At 42.9% G+C, this 21,308-nt stretch overlaps 1 protein-coding gene across 13 annotated transcripts in view; it reads left to right on the top strand.

Moving 5' to 3' along the window:
- The window catches only part of AKAP13 (A-kinase anchoring protein 13), a 317,159-nt gene that overhangs the window by 74,610 nt on the left and 221,241 nt on the right, over positions 1–21,308 (top strand). For all 13 annotated transcript variants that reach the window (XM_025893070.2, XM_025893069.2, XM_073882272.1 and 10 more), the window contains exon 2: positions 8,017–8,060. In XM_025893070.2, the coding sequence (XP_025748855.1) occupies positions 8,028–8,060 (33 nt within the window). In that variant the 5' untranslated portion in view covers positions 8,017–8,027. The remainder of the gene's footprint in view (positions 1–8,016; positions 8,061–21,308) is intronic.

Genomic DNA, 21,308 nt, shown 5'->3' with positions numbered 1-21,308 from the left:
AAAAAAAAAAAAAAAAGGGAAAAAAAAAGGAAAAAACCAAACCAAAGACGTAGATTTTGGTTGATGCCAATGTCATCATGAGGCTGTCAGGTCTTTAGGGTAGAGCGGAGTTGCAGTGGTTTGTCTGTTCTTCTGTCTCCCTTCGTTGGCTTCTAAGGGTCAGGCATCTTTGAGGTGTGTGGATTTGCATGAGTGCCTCCCCCGCGTCCTGCCCCCCCTTGTCCTCTGCTTGCACTTCTCATTCTGATGAGTGCCCAGCAGCGCACGGTGCTGCCTTGTCCCTGTACTTGCAGCTCCTTCTGCTCTGTGCTTCCCCTGTGTCCACTGGGTGAGACTTGCCTCACGGTTGACCTCCTCCAGTAAGTTGTGTTGGGGCCTCCACTTCCTAGCAAGTTTATCCTTCTTTCCTGACCCTTGTCACATTTTTATTGTGCTTACAGTACTGTAATATCATGATCCATTTACATCTCTCTGTCCCTTACTAAATGGGTAGGGGCCATGGTATTATTTATCTCTGACGCTCAGCCACTCCCTGTACATGCAGTATGGCAGGGACTCGAAACCTAAGGAGATTACCACCACTCAGAGTCTTTTTGTGCCCAGGCAGATACTCTAAACATATGGAGAAGAAAAGGAGGCCCTAAGTATTGAAAAGTTATGGTGTACTCTCTATGAATTTCAAAGTAAACTCCCGAGTATGAGGAGTCACAGAATTGATTTTTATTTTTTTTAAAGATTATATTTATTTATTTATTTGGCAGAGAGACACACACATACAGAGGGAACACAAGCAGGGGGAGGGGCAGAGGGAGAAGCAGGCCTCCCGCTGAGCAGGGAGCCCGATGCGGGGCTCGATCCCAGGACCCTGGGATCATGACCTGAGCCGAAGGCAGACGCTTAACGACTGAGCCACCCAGGCGCCCCCAGAACTAATTTTTAAATTAAATTTCTTTCATTATTGTTTTGGTAAGACTTGTTTATTCTGTGTTAGTGACTTTGATTATTTGTGTGTGTGTTTTTGCCCTAAATTCAGGATCATTTTGCCTGTTCGATAAACCAGCACTGATAAATAATAAATGAGTGAATGTGGGCGTTAGTGTTTCAGTTTTTTGGGGTTTCTGTTTTAATCAGCTGTGTCCTTTTACTGTGAGTGTTGCCCTGTGTTGGACTCTTCATTCTTATCCTCTCCTACCCTCCTGCCATGGGTCCCCTTTTCCCTCTTACCCAGTTGTGACCAGTGCTTTGCTTTTTCCTTGGGGATTTGTAGTAGTACCGTGTCATGAGATAGTGGGACACAGAAGCCTGGCTGTGTCACAAGAGAACCAGACATATGTTCTGGGTCTCAACACCATTGTTGCCCAAAGTGTGGGCCATGATTCAAAAGCAGAAACATCACCAGGTCCGGTCTCCTGATTTGGACTCACTGATGGTGGAAGGGGGCGTGGGGGACGGGCAAGAATCTGTATTCTTTAACAAGGCCTCCAACTGATGCTTGGGTGCCCTAAAGTTTGAGAATCAGTGTTTAAAGCTAACTGCTCAATTATTAATTAATGCAACTTTAAACAGAAGAAGATAATTAGGCCCCTGTAAGATTTCCTCAGTCCCTTATTCAGGAATTGTATTTGGTACCTGTAGTAGTTTATATATACCTATTTTGTAGAACTTGGCATCTGCAACAGGAAACGCCTGTTTGCTCTTTGTACCCTGCTTCTTGTCTATTATTCAGAATTCCCTGCTCCTACCCCCAGTGAGTGCATAACATGTTTATAGCCACCAGCCCAGACTCCTTAGGAATGAAGGAAAGAGTCTTTGGATCCTGTTATTTTCCTTGAAGAGCAGGACGCTGTTTTACAAGAATCCAGAGTATGCACTGTCATTTCCATGTTAACCCTCACCCCAAATTTTTGTGGGTTTCGAAGGATTTACTGTAGCTCAGCTTTAGCAGGTTCCCTGGCCATGGAGATTCCTTGGAAGCACATTCTGCAGTGCAGGTGCCCTGCAGGGACAGATCCTCTGTTTACACTTGGCTGAGTCTCAAGCAGCTGCCCTCTTCCTTTGGGGACTGGGGTTGGTTGTGAAGGTGGCTTGCACTTCTTTTCTTGTGGATTTGGAAGCTTCCCTGTTGTGAATGACAAAAACCATGTCAATTGAAGTGATAGGTTCGGCAGACCTGGACAGCTGGTCCTTAGGAAATGGCTTGAGGTCAAGAAGCTAACAGATTTGGAGAGTTTGCAGGTCTCTGTGTAATTCCTGATGCAGTGTTAGGCCTGTGATCCCCCTCCCTCTCTCCCGTTAGGGACGTTTCATTAAGAGTGGAGCACCTGTTAAAGGCTTCTTTAGTATAATATGCTATGGCTATTATGGCTAAAGAATAGTAAGATTGATTTGTATTTACATACATATGGGTACAGGCATTCTTATTTTAATTGCTTCTCTAGGGAGCTTTAGTAAAGATTGTAGATTTCTTCAGTTTGCACGTTTTGGAAAAGTGTCTTTTTGTTTCCAGTTCAGTTGTGGCACATTGAATGACAGGGGACTTAAAAAAGGATGTGCTATGTATAATGTCTTCTTCCTCATTACAAAAGTAGTATCTGTTCATTGTCTGAATAGTTAGGATTAAGAAACAGATAATTTAGGAATAAAATTCCCTGTAATTCTCAGAAATATGTATATTTAGCATTTTGTTATTTGTTCCTTCACATTCTTTTTTAGGGTTATTTTGTTATATCTTAGAATCATGATTTACCCACCAATATGTTTTTGGACAAATGTATCTCTGGATACCTGACGCCTTTTATTTTGACCACTTAGAATTTTCCAGGTACTTTCCTTGGTAGTCTCCACTGAGACCCAGAAACTGCAAGAAAGATCTGTGTCTGGCAGTGTGCTTAAGCACCTCACTTGGATTCTCTCTTTTAATTCTTCCACCGACTCCATAGTGTAGGTAGGAATTTTTATGCTCTTACTGCACTTAAAGAGACTGAGGTTAGACAGTCCACTTACTTGCTCAAGGTCATACAGTTAATCACTAGGGAACTTGGGATGGCCGCCCATGTAATTTGATTGCTGGTCTAGAGGATATTGTATAGCATGCTAGGACTTCCCTATGCTGAGAAGTCTTTTCTAGCTGAAAATATCTTTGAGACGTACAGAGCTGTTGAATGGGGACACTCAGCTTCTTTGGCTTATTAAGAGGTATATTGTTAGCTTTGGTCAGGAGTTGGCACTCGGGCACACTGGCTGAATCTAGTCCACTGCCCCTTTTGTGAAAAGAGTTTTATTGGAACATGGCCACACCCATTCATTTACGTATTGCACCAGAGAGTGTATGATCCGCAAAGCCCCAGATATTTACCATCCAGCCCTTTTCAGAAAATGTTTGCTAGCCCCTGCTGTGGACACCGGTTATTATGAAGGCATGTCATCTTTGGTGGCTTCTGTGGTTTTGCATTCATTTGCTCAGGCACGCTGGTCTGTGGAAGTGCGTTCTGTCCCTTACTCGCCCCGCAAACCACCAAACACCTGTATCACTTCGTGCCTGAGTTTCCATGTGATCCTTAGGAGCTACTGAGTTTCTTCACAATTCTTTGCAGGTGGTGCAACCTGCAGACAGTTCCAGAACTCTTGCCACTGTTAACCTGTGTCAGCACCACATGTCCCCACGCTGATCCATGCCGCTGATGGTGTCTGCCCGGCCCCCTGCGAGGGAAAAGCTGATGAGCGTTTATTCTAAAGTGCAGGAGGAGGTCACAGCTCGGGTCTGCTTGTCTGTTCAGCAGCACCCCGAGAGCTGCCAGAGGATTGCAGAGAGAGCTGGACTGACATCACTGAGACCATTGCATTCAGGGTGGAGGAGGTCCTGCTTTGACATAGAGTGACTGTGTTACTTTTGTACAACAGTAAACTATTCCATTTGTTTTCTTTCAGCATTTTGCAATAAAATGGAAAATGTGAGAAGAATGAAAACACTTAATTACTGAGCTTGTTTTTATTCCTCACCCTGCAGATTTATGACTCGTCAGAATTCTAGCTGGCTACTGCTGAGTGGCAGATTTGGTGAACATATTTGAAATCACATCAATTATGTGTTTGAATTTTGATATTTCCATTTCATAGTCTTTATTTATTTATTTTTTTTTTTTTAAAGATTTTATTTATTTATTTGACACACAGAGATAGAGGGAGAGAGCACAAGCAGGGGGAGCGGCAGGCAGAGGGAGAAGCAGGCTTCCTGCATGAGCAGGGAGCCCGATGTGGGGCTCGATCCCAGGACCCTGGGATCACGACCCGAGCCGAAGGCAGCGGCTTAACCAACTGAGCCACCCAGGTGCCCTCCATTTCATAGTCTTTAAAATGGGGTGCAGCCTTTATAGTCCCACTGGGTCTGTCGTGTGTTGTACTTGGTGTTACATGAAAGCAGCCCATGCAAATCTGGACTTGGTCAAAGTCATTCTCTAGTTCCCGGGTAAGAAGGAAATTGTAGGGTTTTTCTCTCTCAAAATTTCTTGATTAAATCATTCATGGACATAGTGCATTTCTTTCAATTTCCTTTTGGGAAGTCTTGATCAAAAATCCATGGACAAAAGCAAAGACTTTCAATTGGGTCTTAGAGAATAAATTTGGTTTTTAAGTGTGTTTACTCTGACCCAAAGACTGCCTTCCTGCAATATGCGTCTTCCTTTAGAACACAGTTCTCAAGTAAAGTGAGCTTACTTAAATGGATAAAGTTAAGTTGTGCATTGTCTGTAGCAAGTTTTCTGATGGCTTGGCATCAGAACTCTTGAGTTCTGTGTTTTGGGGCCAGTTTGGGAGTCTGGAACCCCTTCCACCTTTCTTATTCTCTTTGATTTTGGGTGATAAGTGTCACCTCAGAGAGGCCTTCCCTCAGTACCATATGTAAAACATTTCCTGTTTCCTCTTTTTCATTTTTCTCCATGGAACTTATCACTGAAAACCACTTATTTTACTGTCGTATTTAAGTGTTACTCTTACAGTAAACTCTCTGAAGGTTGGGAGTTTGTCTCTATTCCTTCTGCACCTTCAATGCCTCAGTACCATGCCTGGCACATTGTAGGTGCACAGCAGTAGTTGAATGAACAAGGTCAGGGGGAGTCTCTAGTCTTTGTAGAACAGGGGCTAGAGGTGGGACAGGTCAGTTTGTGGATTGAGGTCATTCAGGAGATCCTCTTATGGGGGGAAAGCATGTTTGGGCATCAGATGGGGTTCGATTCTGGGCTCTCTTCTTAAAGTTGGTAAATAACTTAGCCATTGAAAGACTCCATTTTTTTCCCCTAGTGAAATGGGGAAAATAATGTCTTTTTATGGGGATTAAAAATAATATTGAATATAAAGCTCTGTCACTATTAGTCCCGTGTTTCCTCATGTGTGTCAGCGTTGAAGAAGCTTAAAGCAATCTGAATTTACCAATCTGTTGCCTCTGCGGTCATTGCCCTGATGACTTCTGACAGATTTATTCTTTGAACAGCCTCTGTTGCCAGCATAACAATGACCTATCCCTTTGACCAGTGTGGGAGGACAGACACTTTGTCATTCCTCTTTAATCTTCCTATCAGAACAACTTGTATGGGTTCTGGCTTTGATGTGTGTTTAGACAAGGTCATAAGACCAAACAGTGAGATGGCATCAGCCCCTCCTGAGAGCCCTGTGAGTTCCACCCGCTCTTCCAATCTAAACGCAGTGGGAGCCACTCAGATAGCTTGATGTTCGTGGTCCTTACGGACGTAGTCAAGTTTCTTGGCAGATGAAGAACCATCAGAGGGCCAATAAGTCACTATTGTGTCTCCCTAGATTTCTCCACTTGTTACGGGTTACTGAAGTGCTAATTCTTGTTTCAGTTTCCACGGATACTTCTTGAGAGGAACATTTCAGAAGTTAAGGCAAATTGGTTTATAAAGTTATAGGTTCTTTCAGTCCTTTGTCCCAGGCAAGTCTGGACAGGACTTGGAAAGCTGATTAAAAGGCTAGTGAGCACAGTGAGCTCAATTTTAAATTAAATGGATATTTAATTCATTGAGAAAAGTAGTCAAGTGGTTCGGTCTTTTCCATCCATGTTTGCTCTTTGAATTTGATGGGCTGGAAATCTTTCTTTTTCTACTAAAAGAGTTTGTTATTGCTACATTTCTCAAGCTTGGTTTTCACTCTGGATTTTTGCAGGTGACTTTAGCACCTAAGGGTACAAAATCATTAAATGAAGGCAGGAAGGAAAGAGTGCCACAGAGTGGCCTGGGGAGTGGACCAGAGAATGAACAGGCGTGGTTGTGGAGGTGGTGGGTCAGGGTGGCGGAAGCCCCCGGGCTGTTGGCACAACACGCTGAAAAGCCAGTGGCTGGCAAGTGGTTTGGAGATGACTGGGTTTAGGAGCCCGATTACAGTTTTGGTTTTTGTTTTTTTGCCCCTAAGTGTGTGTTAACTGCTTTTTGGGTGAGCCTTGACCTTGGACATACACATATACAGTCTGACCGAACTGGCAGGTCTGGGAGGATTCTGTTCCTTAGGTTACACGTGGTTGCTAAGGCATTCACTGCTCTTTAAACGTTTAGCTATTGATAAGCTGCTGTTCGTGCTGTTTGGATTTCAATTCACTGCTGGTGAGGTTTTTGTAATCCGGTAGAACACAAAGAATGTGATTTCCTCTATTTTTTGCATGTGCAAATGACATTTCTGTACTGTTGTTTATATTACTGGTTAGTTACTGTGTGCCTTAATTTAATCCATTTAACCTATTATGAGTAAGAAACTTCCTTAGATCAAATTATAATCAAGTCCCTTGGGTCTGCCTCTCTGACTCCTCTGAGGCCAGGATCAGCTTATGCTCAAATTCAGGGTGTTCGGCAAAGGGCCTGCCGTCCTGAAGTCCATGATTCAGGACCATGATATTTTAGCTTGAGGCTCCTGGTCAAATCACCAAGTTAAACCTTTGAGAGCATGCCGTTCTTGATATTTAAGGGAGTGTATTAGACAATCCTGTGAGTCTTCTTTAAAGTTCTTCCTAAGATTTTTGTGAGAATTCATTTAGTGGAGATAACAGTCGGGAACCCAGCTATTATTTTTGAGGAGGACAACGCGTAGTTGGTGGACCCCAGCTGTATCCTCCCTTCTCCGAGGGGAAGAGAGCACTCTGGTCCCCTGCGGTCCCTCCCCCCACACTCCCCAGTGAGGCTGGAGGAGGCTCTGGCCAAGCAGCACTTTGTAAATTTGGGGGATTATGTAAAAGTATAACTGAACACACACTGTTTTTGCTTTGGTAACTGCATTTAATATCCTGTTGGTTGTTGAAAATTCTCCTAGGACAGAGGAGACTTTTGTGTTTATTTTTCAATCTGCAGGTCTCTCTCCCCGGGGTGCCTGGGTGGCTCAGTCGTTAAGCATCTGCCTTCGGCTCAGGTCATGATCCCAGGGTCCTGGGATCGAGCCCTGCATTGCCCCGCATCGGGCTCCCTGCTCAGCAGGAAGCCTGCTTCTCCCTCTCCCCCTGCTTGTGTTCCCTCTCCTCACCGTGAGACACCAGTGTTTCTCTCTGTCAAATAAATAAATAAAATCTTAAAAAAAAAAAAGTGTGGGGTGCCTGGGTGCCTCAGTGGGTTTGGCATCTGCCTTCGGCTCAGGTCATGGTCCGGGGGTCCTGGGATCGAGCTCCACATCGGGCTCCCTGTTTGGCGGGGAGTCTTCTTCTCCCTCTCCTACTGCTGTTTCCCCCACTTGTCTCTCTAGGGCTCTCTCTCTTTATCTCTCTGTCAAATAAATACATAAAATCTTTAAAAAAAAAAAGTGAAAGTGTCCTTCCAGTTGTAAAGATTGAATCGGGGCTACAAGAAGTTTTGCAGTCCTTGACCTTCTGGCCTTCCCAAACCTCTCAGGAAAGCCAGGCGTCCAGTAATCTCAGACTTTTGGTTGTGTTCATATGTTCGTACTCGACATCTAGCATTTGTGGCTTTTCTGTTTTTTGGCGATGGCTTTTAATTTTATTCTCATTTATTTCTCCCTTTTCTCTTTCAGTGTCCTGGGTCATGAAACTTAATCCACAGCAAGCTCCATTATATGTGAGTAAATTGCGAGATTTCTTCTCATTTCATACTCATCTATGCTTTTTACTTGTTATGAGAAAAGTCAGAAATTCCCTCCTGTGATTATCACAGGAATTTTTAACCATCTACACAAGTAGCGTACTTCAGAAGTTGAATTTGATTGGGTAAATGGTAAATGACTCACGCATGCCTGGCCCTGAGCTGAGAACAAAGAATAGCTGTAAGATGTGTGAGGTGAACTGGTCAGGTGGTAAGAGGCACCTGTGAACAGTGGCATGGCCCTGCCTGCAGAATGATGCTGAGGCTGGCGGCTTAATTTCACCATCAGCACATTTCTGTGAAAGTGGTGTGGGGATCTTCCTACTGCCGTTGAGTTACCCTGTGTTGCAACTAGGTGGCACTCTGTCATTGGCGAGAGTGCTGTTTGCTTTAGGACTCGGGGTGGAAGCTGATACATCATCTCCTGAGAGTGAGGGAACTCTCAGATGAAGTGGATAAATCAAGGCTGGAAAAGGTAAAGTGTAGGTGACACTCTCTCTCTCTCTCTCTCTCTCTCTTTAAATTACTGTGAGAGTGCATTAGTTGTATGAGGGTGGTGAAAAGTGGTGAGGGGTTCCTTTAGGGGTGTGGATAGTTAGAGCTTCCAGAGGCCATTGGATATTGGATTGGTATGGTCTGGAGAGAGTGAGGAAAATGTCTTTGATGGGACAGGACCTTGAAGATGAAGAAGCATTTGGTCAAGACCTAAGGCAGATGATAGAGGGATGAGGGGCAGTGAGCGTGGTATCCAGTGCATGGTGGGAGGGTGGGCAGTGGAAAGTCTGGCCCAGCTGCATTTGTGTTGAGGAGTAATGAGAGATGAGTCTGAAAAGGTTATCGAAGGTTAGCTATGAAGGCAAACAAAGATGTGGGGACCACTGAGGAGCCTTTGATGGGTTTTATTTTAAAATCTGCTGTTCCTTTTATGCATTTATTTATTTTATACCATGCCATGTTAGTGATAGTCCTATTACACCTTTCTAGCATAGGACATTCATGTGATCACTCTTCTGCACAGATGATTTTTATGTTAAATGTAACCTATAAAGAAAAATATATGCGTTCTTATAAGGTATTTTATGTATTTATTTTCTTTCCAGACTACTTGGAGAAAATTTATTATCTTTTTAACAGTTGGTTTGCACATGAACTGGATACCTTAGACTTTTTAAAAACAGCTTTTATTGAGATATAATTCACACACCATAAAACTCACACATTTAAAGTCTACGATTCAGTGGTTTTTAGTATATTCACAGTTGTGTAATCATAACCATCATCTAACTTAAGATTTTCATCATCCCGAAAAGAAACGCCATACCTATTTGTAGTACTCACCATTCCCTGTCTTTTCCCAGCCCCTGGCAACCATTTGTCTACTTTCTGTCTTTATGGAGTTACATATGCTGGAAATTTCACATAAATGGAATCATACATCATATGGCCTTTTGTGACTGGCTTCTTTCACATAGCAGAATGTGTTTAAGGTGCATGTTAGAGCAAGTGTCAGTACTGTGTTCCTTTTTATTGATGGACAATACTCCGTTGTATGGCTGCACCATGTTTTATTTCTCCATCAGTTGATGGGCATTTGGCCTGTTTCCACTTTTTGGATATTATGATTAATGCTGCTGTGAGCAGCAGTTTTTTGGTAGGCTTATGTTTTCATTTTTCTTGGGTTTGGATTTAAGAGTACAATTGCTTGCTGACATTGATGACGCTCTATTTAACATTTTGAGGAATTGCCATGCTGTTTCCTCGGTGGCTGCCCCGTTTTACACACTCACCACCAGTGTTGAGGGTCTTGGTTTCTCCATACTCTTGCCAGTGCTTGCTGTTATCTGACTTTTGGATTGTTGTCATCCTAGTGGGTGTGAAAGGATAACTCTTCGTGGTTTTCCCTAAGGGCTAATGATTGTGAGCATCTTTTATGTGCTTTTGGCTACATATGTGTCTTTGAGGAAATGTCTATTCAGATTCCTTGCTTATTTTTAAGTTGGGTGGTTTTTTTTACTGTTTAGCTTTAAGCATTCTTTATATATCCTGGATTCAAGTCCCTTATCAGATATATGGCTTGCAACAACTTTCTCCCATTATAAGGTTATCATATCATTTTGTTGATGGTACTCTTTGAAGCACAAAAGTTTTTAATTTTGATCATGTCCAGTTTGCCTTTTTTTTTTTGTTTTACTGCTTATACTTCTGGTATCGTGTCTACGAACGCTTTGCTTAACTCAAGATCACAAAAAATGAACCTCTCCATTTTCCTCTAGGAGTTTATAGTTTAAGCCCTTACACTGAAGTGAAGAGTACATTTTTTTTGTATGCTGTAAGGGAGGGTTCCAACTTCATTTTTTCACATGTGGGCATCTAGCTGTCCCAGCACCATTTGTTGAAAAGACTTTTCTTTCCACATTGAATTTTCTTGGGCACCCTTGTTGAAAATGTATCATAAATGTAAGGAATTACTTCTGGACTGTTAATTCTCTTCCTTTCCTTTAGATCATCTTTAATTTCTTTTAAGAATGATTTACTGTTTTCAGTGTACAAACCTTGTACTTTTGTGAAATTTATTTCTAAGTATTTTAATTATTTTTGATGCTATTGCAAATTATATTTTCTTAATTTCATTTTCAGATTGTTCATTGCTAGTATATAGAAATAGTTTATTTTTGTATATTGATCTTATAACCTATAGTTTTGCTGAACCTGTTTATTGGTTAATAATTTTTTAGTGGACCCCTTAGATTTTTCTGCATATAGATCATGTCCTCTGAAAATACAGATAGCTTTCTTGCTTTTTAATCTGAATGCCTTTTATTTTTCTTGCCTAATTGTCCCAAGTAGAACTTCCAGCATAGAGTTGAGTAGAATTGGTGAGAGCAGACATCCTGGCCTTGTTTCTGATCTTAAAGGGAAAGTATTCAGTCTTTCACCATTAAGATTAGGTATGATGTTGTTAGCTGTGAGTTTTTCATAGATGCTTTTTTATCAGGTTGAAAAAGTTTCCTTCTGTTCCTAGTTTGAGTATTTTTATTGTGAAAAAGCATTGGATATTGTCGAATGTTTTTTCTGTTTCTGTGAGGTGATCATGTGGGGTTTTGTTTCCCTTTCCTTTCATTAGTATAATATATTAGATTGATTGGTTTTGAATGTTAAACCAACCCTGCATTCCTGGGATATATCCTATTTTTCACAGTGTATAATCCTTCTCATATGTCGCTGGATTTGGTTTGCTGGTTGAGAAGTTTTGTGTCTGTACATAAAAGGTAAGTCTGGGGGCACCTGGGTGACTCAGTTGGTTAAGCATTTCCCTTCGGCTCTGGTCATGATCTCAGGGTCCTGGGATTGAGCCCTGCATCGGGCTCTCTGTTTGGCAGGGAGTCTGCTTCTCACTCTCCCTCTTCCTCTCTCCCCTACTTGTGTGCGCACGCTCGCTCTCTCACTCTCTCTCTGTCTCAAATAAATAAAATCTTAAAAAAAAAAAGATACAGTCTAGTTTTCTTCTGATGTCCTTGTCTGGCAGCATAATGTTTCCCAAATGTGTCCATGACTTAATCCCCAGAACCTGTGACTATTTATTTTACTTGGCAAAAGGGACTTCACAGATTTGGTTAAGTTAAGGGTCCTGAGATGCGAGCTTCTCCTGAATTATCCAGGTAGCCCAGTGTAATCACAAGCGTCCTTAGAGGAGAATCATGAGTCAGAGAGATTTGTAGATGCCACACTGCTGGATTTGAAGGAGGAGGAAAGGGCCATGAGCCAAGGAGTGCAGCCTCTGGAAACTGGAAAAAGCAAGGGAATAGTTTTTCCTTAGAACCTCCTCAGTGAACCCAGCCCTGTGGATATCTTTATTTTATTGTATTATATTTATTTTTCTTTTAAAGATTTTATTTATTCATTTGAGAGAGAGAGAGAATGAGTCCAAGCAGGGGAGAAAGAAGCAGACTGCCTGCTTGATCCCAGGACCTGGAGATCATGACCTGAACTGAAGGCAGACACTCAACCATCTGAGCCACCCAGGCACCACTGGACATCTTTATTTTAGCACAATGAAAGTTGTTTCAGACTTCTGACCTCCAGAACTGTAAGATAAGAAGTTTGTGTTGTTTTAAGCCTCTGAGTTTGAGGTGATTTGTTGTAACAGCAATAGGAAATGAATACAGTTGTAGTTTGGAAAAATTAATTGGTGGTAGCATGAAGGATAACTTAGGGGAGATTAGCGGCAGAGAGATCAGTTAGAAGTTTTCCGATTTTGCCAACATGGAATCTGAGAACTCTGTAGAGTTCATAAGGATGGTAGGCGTTATGTGCTTCAGCCTCTCTGTTGTGGAATGGGGACACGAGCTCTGAAGATGATGTGATGAGAAGGCATGGCTGATCTGTGGTAAAATTATGATTTAAATCTATATTTTTGGGCTCAAGTCATAGAAACTGTAAAGCTTGTTAGACATAAAAAAAAAACAACAACCCTTCATTCTGTTAAGGAAGCAAGGCTCTTTAGAAATGAGTTCTGAGGAATACTCTTAATTAAACTAAGTCCTTTGTATACGATTATGTGTTTAATTGGGCAGGTCCTACTGAAGAAGAATATTTTGAACTTCAGATTTTAAGTATGTCTGTCAGCAAGAATACTTAGGGGCAATTTGTTATCAGTTTTTTAAAAGGAGAGTGACGATGTACCTCATTTTCAGTGAACTAAGTCAGGTCACAGGAATTTCTGCTGTTCTGGTAAAGAGAAGTAACTGTTCTATTCTGTGTCCATTGGAGAGGGGGGTCAATGCTCTGCACCTAGAGAAAGGAGGAAGAAGCAAAAGAAGAGAAAGCATGTTGAAGTTTTTCTTTCAGCTTATATTTGGGATCTGCCAGGGGTAAGTATCATCAGAAGAGAGAAAACTCCTCATAAATAAGAAAAAACACTGGATCCCGAGAAGAACTTTTATCTGTAAGTGAAGAAAAATTAGCTGGATTCCAATAAATATTTTAATTCGTCTTTGAATAAAGATGTGTCCAGAATAAGTTACCATAGTTAAAAATGTGGGAAAGTTTCCAGACTGTGCAGGTGGCAGTACTGTTGAATGTTTACGTGGAGTTTTCATGAATTATTTTTGATGAAATGTGCACAGTGGAACGTGAAGTCAGTGACCTGGAGCTTGAGAGACCAGGCGCTTTACTGTGGCTTTGCCTGGGTTTTCTTGTCTGTCAGCCCTGTGATCCCTTTGGTGCTGCTCGGCCTCCATGGAGGCATTGATGGTCGCTGGATGGATCGATGAGGATTGAAGGGTTATAAACTACGTCGACAAGGTTAGGAGTATCCTTCTAGGTGATGAGGGCCTAGAGAGTTTAGCGGGAGTAAACATGGAGAGGCCATATCAGATGCAAAATATGTTTTTTGAAGAAGCAGCAGAACCAAATCATAGGGGGAGTGAGAGAGAAGCATAATGGTTGGTTGAGAATTTGAGCGTGAGTGACAGCAGATGCCATTGCGAGAGGAGGAAAAGAAAGAGGTGCCGGGCTGGTTCTCCCAACATGTTGAAGGGTATCTTATTGACTCATGGAGATGTGGGCCTGGAACTGGGAATTCATTCTTTCATTGAGGTGCCTGCTTTGTTCCAAGCGCTGTTCTGGGTGCTGGAGATTTTGCCGTGAACGAAACACAAGGGGTCCTGCTCTCAGTGTCCTTGTATTATAATGAGGAGAAGGCAGACAACTCATAAGCAGGGAAATACATCAGGAGGAAAACCTTTTTTTTTTAAACTTTTAAAAAATTTATTTGACAGAGCACATGCACAAGTAGGGGGAATAGCAGAGGGAGAAGGAGAAGCAGACTTTCCGCTGAGCAGGGAGAGTGATGTGGGCCTCGATCCCAGGACCTCGGGATCATGACCCGAGCCGAAGGCAAACGCTTAACCTACTGAGCCACTCAGGCGTCCCAGGAGGAGAAACTTTACAAAAATAAATTAAACAAGAAGATGTGATGGTGCCCGACGAGGGGCTATTTTAGGGAAGGCCTCAGAGGGGCATGCCATTTAAGCTGAGATGTGGGGGTGCCTGGGTGGCTCAGTTGGTTAAGCGTCTGACTCTTGGTTTCTGCTCAGGTCATGATCTCAGGGTCATGGGATCAAGCCCCACTTTGGGCTCCATGCTCAGCCGGGAGTCTGCTGGAGGTTTTCCCTTTCCCTCTGCCCTTCCCCCACCCGCAAATAAAATAAAATAAATCTTTAGGCTGAGACCTGAATGACCGGAAAGAGCCAGCCATGCGAAGATGTTGGCATGGTGTTCTAGCCCAGGGGAACAGGTGTACAACAGGTGTACAGGATCTAAAATGAAGGTTGGCTTGATAGATTTGAGGAACAGAAAGGACAGTGGCTGAGGCTCAGAGAGAATGCTGTGGGTGTGGGCACAGTCTTTCCTTCTGGAGGAGGTCAGTGACTGAGGGAGGAGATGAGAGAAAAGCCTGATGGAGGAATTCGTGGACTGTGGGCCACCTGCCTGGGCCTGCCTTTCTTCATGCCCGATTCCCAGCACAGCACCCATCTCTGGGTGTGCTCTGAACACTGTAGCGCCTCCCATGGCTTGGGGTCACGTCAGACCTCTTAGGAATTAGTGATTTATCCTGATGCTTGGAGATGTTGGCCTTGGGCAGTTTCAGCACAGTATTTTAGAAACAGAGTTTGGGCACATTGTGGTCATCTTTTAAGATCCGTGTTTTTAATGTAACTTGGATATTCTTGAGTTGAGGAACGTTTTCTTTAGCAGATTTAGCTCTCATCAGAGGAGAATGTAATAAAAAAATTGTCTGGTTTTAATACTCTTTCATGATGAAATTGCTTCTTGGGAGAAAAAAGCCACATTTCCAATTACTTGTTAGTGTTAGTCCATTTGTGGACCTAAATAAAGGATGTATGATGCGATTTAAGAGTAGTCCTTTCACTTTGTGGTTTTCTGTGACTCCTTCCCCTGCTGGTGTGACACTCATTTGCATACACCTGTAGAACAGCTTCCTGAAACAAGAGACCCCCATCGGTATAGTCCTTCTAGTTTACAAAGCATTTTTGCATATATTATGCCATTTGGTTGTCACAGCAACCTTGGGAGGGTGGAGGATGCTACATTGTGACCCTCATCATCCTAAGGAAACAGAAGCTCAAGATGGCTCATCTCGCAAATGCAGAAAGTAGGGCTTTACCCAGAAATTGTGATTCTCAAACCCCTTTTCTTTCTTCTACAGAAGAAAGCTGTCTTACACAGTTGTTCCATAAAACACAGTATCACAGCACTTAATATGATAGAGATTTATACAAGTAAAGCCCTTTTTTCTTATAAGTAACCCAAAATTAATCTTCCACTTCACGTGTTTTTAAAATTTTTAAATGTTTTATTTAAGTTCAGATTTACAGGAAGGTTACAAGAATACTACTTTATCTCTACTCCTCTCTTACTAACAGCATTTAGTCACATTTACTTACCATTCTATTACATAGGTTTTGAATTGTTTGAAAGTTGTAAACATCCTACCCTGTTCCCCCCTAAATATTTCAGCATATGTTTCCTAAGAACTAGGACATACTCTTTCATAACCACAGTGCAATTAACAAAAACAGGAATCGTAACATTGATGTAATATTCTTATGTAATGTAAGTCCATATCCAAATTTCTCCAGTTATCCCAGTAATGTCCTTTATAGCATCCTCCTGCTTGCCTCTCCCTTCCCCTCCCCTTCCCAGTTCAGGATCTAATCCAGGATTACACACTGTATTTATTTATATCTCTTTAGTCTCTTAATCAGGAACAGTTCCTCTGCCTCTCTGTCTTTGATAATACTGACATTTTGGAAGAGTATAGGTCAGTTGTTTTGTAGCAGTTGGGGTTTATATGTTGTTTTTCTCCTGATTTTGGCCAGAATATTACTTAAAAGATGTCCTTTGGCATACCACATTAGGAGGACACATGACACATTCTTGTTTGATTATTGGAGATGTTAACTTTGATCCCTTGGTTGGGTTGGTGTTGAATTTGCATAGTTTAATTTATCTGTTCTGCAGGAATTAAGCATTTTTAGAAGAAAATGGTGTAATTGTTCACTTTTCCCCTCTAATGCTGTTTCTGGCTTGGAAATGCTTTTTGCATATTGGATTTTCCTAAAATGGGCACCCTTGTTCTTTGCAAGGTGTGCCCTTGAATGTAGGTAGAAGGCCTCATGTTAGGAGAGAGTTCACCATGAGTAATTAATTAAACAGCTCACTCTTTTTGAACAGAGCATTGCCTGTGCCCTCATGGATGCACACAGGGTTTTTAAATGAATGCAGTTCTCATCTAAGGTGTACCAAGCACATTTCACATGGAACATAGTAGACACTCAGTGAACCTTTGTTGAGTGAGTGGTTGAAATACAATTTAGATAAGACTACTAAAATTTTAGTAAAATTTGCTTCATTTTGATAGAACAACTGTCTTAAAGTTTCTCATCATTACACAAGTTTCATTATTAATTTACCTTATAGGGATGTTGAGTAGTTAGTGATGCCATTTTTGTGATTGAAGGTGTTGCTAAACAAGGAAATAAATGTGCTCAACGGTGTCTTTATTGTACACGTGTAACTGCCCTTGCAGTTGGGAGGAAGTCTGCACAGCATCCCTACGAAGTGTATGCGGATGGAGAATGTCTGGTAGAGTGTTATTCCAGGGATGTGTTCTTGCAGATGTTACTTACTTAGTCATTTAGCGCATTGAAAAGTCATACTAGAAATAGTGCCTGTATCTCTTGAGTTCTGAATTATGATCTCTAATCCTTAGGGGACTTACGGTCTGAGCCGCTTGTTTACAGCGGACTACATTCAGCAAACCACGTGACTGCTAATATTTTTTTATGAACATAGTACATATACCCTTTAGCTCCAGAGCCCTTCTCACTGTCAAGATAAAAGCAGAGGCTTTTCCCAGAAGAGGTAGGGGATGAGGGATGCTGTCAGATGATAAAAGAAAAAGCCAGGCAACATGAAGCAAAGGTTAGTATTTATAAAACAAACAAAATAGGCCCTACCACCACCCCCGCACACTAAGCACTACCGGACCTAGCAACCAAGCAACTGGACATTAGCAACAGTAAACAAATCCTCCCCCAGACTAACAGCTGAAAAGGAAGCAGGGTTTTTAAATTTCCGAGGGAGGAGGAGGAAAAGTCTTTGGATTCCTCTTATCTCAGGCCCCAGCCTCATTCTGGGAGAGATCTGATGAGGCCAGGCCTTAAGCTCTACATGGTACAAGGAGACAATGGGTGTCAAAGGTCAAGAATAAGGAGACCTGGATGAATCCATACTTTCTGTGCCAGAGAAAGTTGCCTCCTTTCTCTCTTACCCCCTTACTTTTCTGGAGCAAAAGTTGTGCTGATGAACCCCAGTGGGTGTCCCATAGTCAGCTCTTTGTGAGGGAATGAACTTTGTGGGAGAGATCAGGACTGGGAAAAATTTGAAAATTTTGAATCATAGGAATCATTGTATTTTAGGGGTGATTGAGCCCCATTGTCTGGAAGAGTGAAGAAAATTGGGCCACGGAGAGATTGAGGGATTTGCCTAAAGTTTCATGGGGATTGTGATGGATCTGGTCAGGTAGCAGAAACTATAAATAATTAGCCTAGCCCGTGTGCTAAAAGGGCAGGCTAGGTCATTAGTTGGTTTGAACGTAAGATTCAAAGTACATGCGTAGAGAAGTCAAAGTACAAGACTTGGTGTAAGTGGGCTTAGTACGAGAAAAAAAAGGTAGCAGTGGGAAGACTAGAAGAGAGGAGTATTTGAAAAGATAGCATTGAGTTCCTTTTTTGGAGTGAGCCCGTAAGGGTTAGAATGCCTTTATGGGCTGTAGACACATTGGAGAAGAATTTATAGTTACTGCTTGAAATCCTCCTTAAGTGGACAAAGTAGTCAAAATAAAATGTGTATCATACCTTTTGATAGAGGGGAGTCAGTAATAACCATCCCAAAGAATTACTTGATCGGGTACTTACCTTTATACTTAGAGCTTCCCCAAGAGGATGGGTGACTTCTTAGCCCCAGGCCAGTAAGAGGAAGGCCAAGGCCCTGGAACAGGAAGGCGTTTGTCTCCTAAAGCACGCCTCCTGCAGCAGTGTGGTGCTTGTCTGTAATAGAATAATTTTCTTTACTGGGTTCCAAAGTGTTCTAGTGGGCACTGGACGCATCATGGTTCATGATGCTCTAGAACAGATGGCTGTAGCTAACACTGACCGAGAGGGTTTATGTGGCTGACGATTCGCTAACTAAAATGACCATAAGAACACAGAAAGAGGGACAACTTGGCGTGCATTTATCACATTCTTCAACTATAAACTCGTCTTTCTGTGGTCTCGAACACCTCTCTAGGTCCCCCTCAGGAAAGCCAAAAGGCGTTTTCCCTCTATGAATGAAATATTTTTTAAAATCAAATGTGAGATGTAAATTGTGCTCCAAGGCATGCTCTGAGGCTAGATACGGGATAATTACCATTTTATCCCATATGTTCGGATAAAATCCACATTTATTAGATTTTTGAGGGGAAGAGCCATTCCAATTACAAAACAAATTTCCAGAACCCCAGCAGATCTGGTTTATTATGTCCTCCTTGCTTTCTCCTTTTTCTGGAGTACTCAGTGGTTTTGCATATTACTGCCTCTTGGAAGAGGCAAAAGCATCCTGACAACAGAGGAACATCCTTGGAAAGAAGATCTTTGGCACTGGATGCCTCTCTTCATTTAAAATGTACAAAACAAAACAATATGTAATGATTAAAACTATTTCTGTTAGGACAGGGACCATTTCTTATAACGATGTTGTTCCTCACAAGACACATGTAAGATTTGGTTAATATTTGCGCTTTTAGAGCCAGGGAAGTGAGGATCAAGGGAGTGACTAACTTGTCTAAGGATGCATAGCTGTGGTGGATGAAGAGTTCAAATCTTGCGAATGACTCCAAAGCCCATTTAACTAGGGGAGATCAAAAGAACATATCCATTTGACTCACATTTAGATCTTGAGAAAATCTTCCTGGAGTGATTTCCTGCCACCACATTGGATTCTTGTTGACTCTGGACTTCAGTTTCCAGCCTTGGTGAGGACTTGGACTCTGTGCGGTGGATTAGTGTGCTCTGGGCGTGCCAATCAGAGCAGCTCTCAAGAGCCCAGACAGCTCCAGAAGATGGGGGTACATGGGAAGGGGATGTGCTCAGAAAGAAGAGGTTTTAAAATTGTTATCAATTACAGCAGTTTATTCTTGAGTAAGTATAGTTTGCATAAATAATCACAATTTTGAAGGGCCACAGGATTTAGGTGCCTCCAGCTCAGTGTTCTCAGGTGGCTCATTGTAGGGGAGAGGGCCTGGGTGGTAATGGGCACGTTTTATCAGTTCTTCCTGGGAAGCGTGTTTCCAGAGCACGAGTTGAAATAACCTGGCTTTGCCCCCTGCTTGGCTGTTAGGTTCCCTTTTGCTCCTACAAAGAGAGCTTTATCAGCCTTCTGATCTCTTAAATGAATTACCTGCTTTTCCCTTAACAATACATGTCTGATGGGTCTGCTCCAACGTTTTGTAGACTGGTGGCCTTTTCCAGCCAGATCTGAGGACTCTAGTTATATAACAGCATTTTGTCACCAGTGCCAGAAGAAATAAGGAAATCAAGTGTTCCTCAGTCTAGCTTTTGATGGTTTCACAGAGCAAGAACTTCAGTTTCCTTCTGTTGGGCTTTTTCATCAGTCACCAGAAACTTGCTTAGAAGTGAATAAGTCCTGCATTTGCAGGTAGCATTTTTTAATTTTCCGGTGGCTGTTTCAGCATGGATGAAGATATATACATAGAGCAAGGCTTTTCAGGGCCTGTCTGCAGGAAGCCTTTACAATCACTTGGTGTTTCCCAAGCATCTGAATGACTGCTGGGTGGGGCTTGGGGCGGGGTGGTTGGAGTAGAAATTTCCATGTGGTTCTAGTGAAGAAAGGTCTTGCTGTCCAAAGAAGACCAAAACGTAATAAGGCTCTATACTTTTAATTCATTCAACAAGTATTTGTGAATCACCTTTTCCGGAAGGGAGGGTCTGGTCTTAGAGGGATAGGTTCTTTCCCAGGGGCTCCAGTGCATGAGCATGAGAGCACGAGCCCTGCCCGTTCGGGTGTAAGAGGAGTTCTCTCAGCAGTGAGGTTCATAGCAGAAAGAGTGAGATGTTGGCAGAAGCAGTTGGGAAGCCTTCAGGAAATGTGGGGGCTCTCTGAGCCTAGGCAGGCAAGCTGTGGAGAGAGGGAAGAGCAGAGTGGGAGAAGGAAATACAGTGTTTGAAGGGGGGCATGGACATGGGGCTGCAGGGGTCCTGAGGCATCTGGCTTGACTGGGGAGGACAGTTCACATGGGAGAATACCTGAGGTGGTCTTCTGTAGAGCTGCTCTGTCCATTACAGTAGTCACCAGCTGCACGTGGCTATTTAAGTTAATATAAATGAGATACATTTAAAAACTGAGTTCCTCCCCTGCGGAGTGCTCAGTCGTCACACGTGGCTGTCACTGCAGAAAATGCTGTTTGGACAGCCCTGGTACAGGGGATGCGGGATTTTACATAACAGGGTGGAGAGCGGAGCTCGTCTGACCGGACGAACAGGAGCACGGTGCCTGCGGTGCCCAAGAACACCGATGAGAGGGAGGTTGGAGGTGGGGGCACGGAGGCAGGGCGGGGCTGTCGGTTGGTCAGGCCTGTCACGTCACCGGTCCATCCAGCTCAGCGGGGGGAAGGTGAGACTGGTTAAGCTGTTCCAAAGGGAGAACGTATGGGTCTGCTGTGATAGAGCCACACGTGTTGTGACCGCCGAGGATGTCTGCATGAGGGGCCAGGGGAAGTGGCGCAGCACCAGGGGGTGAGGCGCATTCAGCAGGAGCTGCCTTGGAAGCCTGAGGGAGAGCGCATCGGTTCGACAACTGTAGAGGGTGGGAGTGAGGATAAAACGAGGTGAGGCAAGCGCATGTCACAGGTGATAGAAACTTTAAAGAGAGGTAGTTTTTAAAGAGACTTATCTTGGGGCACCTGGGTGGCTCGGGCGGTTAAATGTCAGACTCCTGATTTCCCATCAGGTCATGATCTCAGGGTCGTGAGATCGAGCCCTGCATCAGGCTCCATGCTCAGCGGGGAGTCTGCCTGAGATTCTCTCTCTCCCTCTCCTTCTCCCCTCCCCCACCTCAAATACATAAATAAATCTAAAA

Source organism: Callorhinus ursinus, unplaced genomic scaffold (assembly GCF_003265705.2).
Source record: "Callorhinus ursinus isolate GAN/ISIS: 27379988/994484 unplaced genomic scaffold, GSC_fseal_2.0 scaffold45, whole genome shotgun sequence".
Taxonomy (NCBI): Eukaryota; Metazoa; Chordata; class Mammalia; order Carnivora; family Otariidae; genus Callorhinus; species Callorhinus ursinus.
This window is presented reverse-complemented; position numbering and strand designations above follow the sequence as displayed.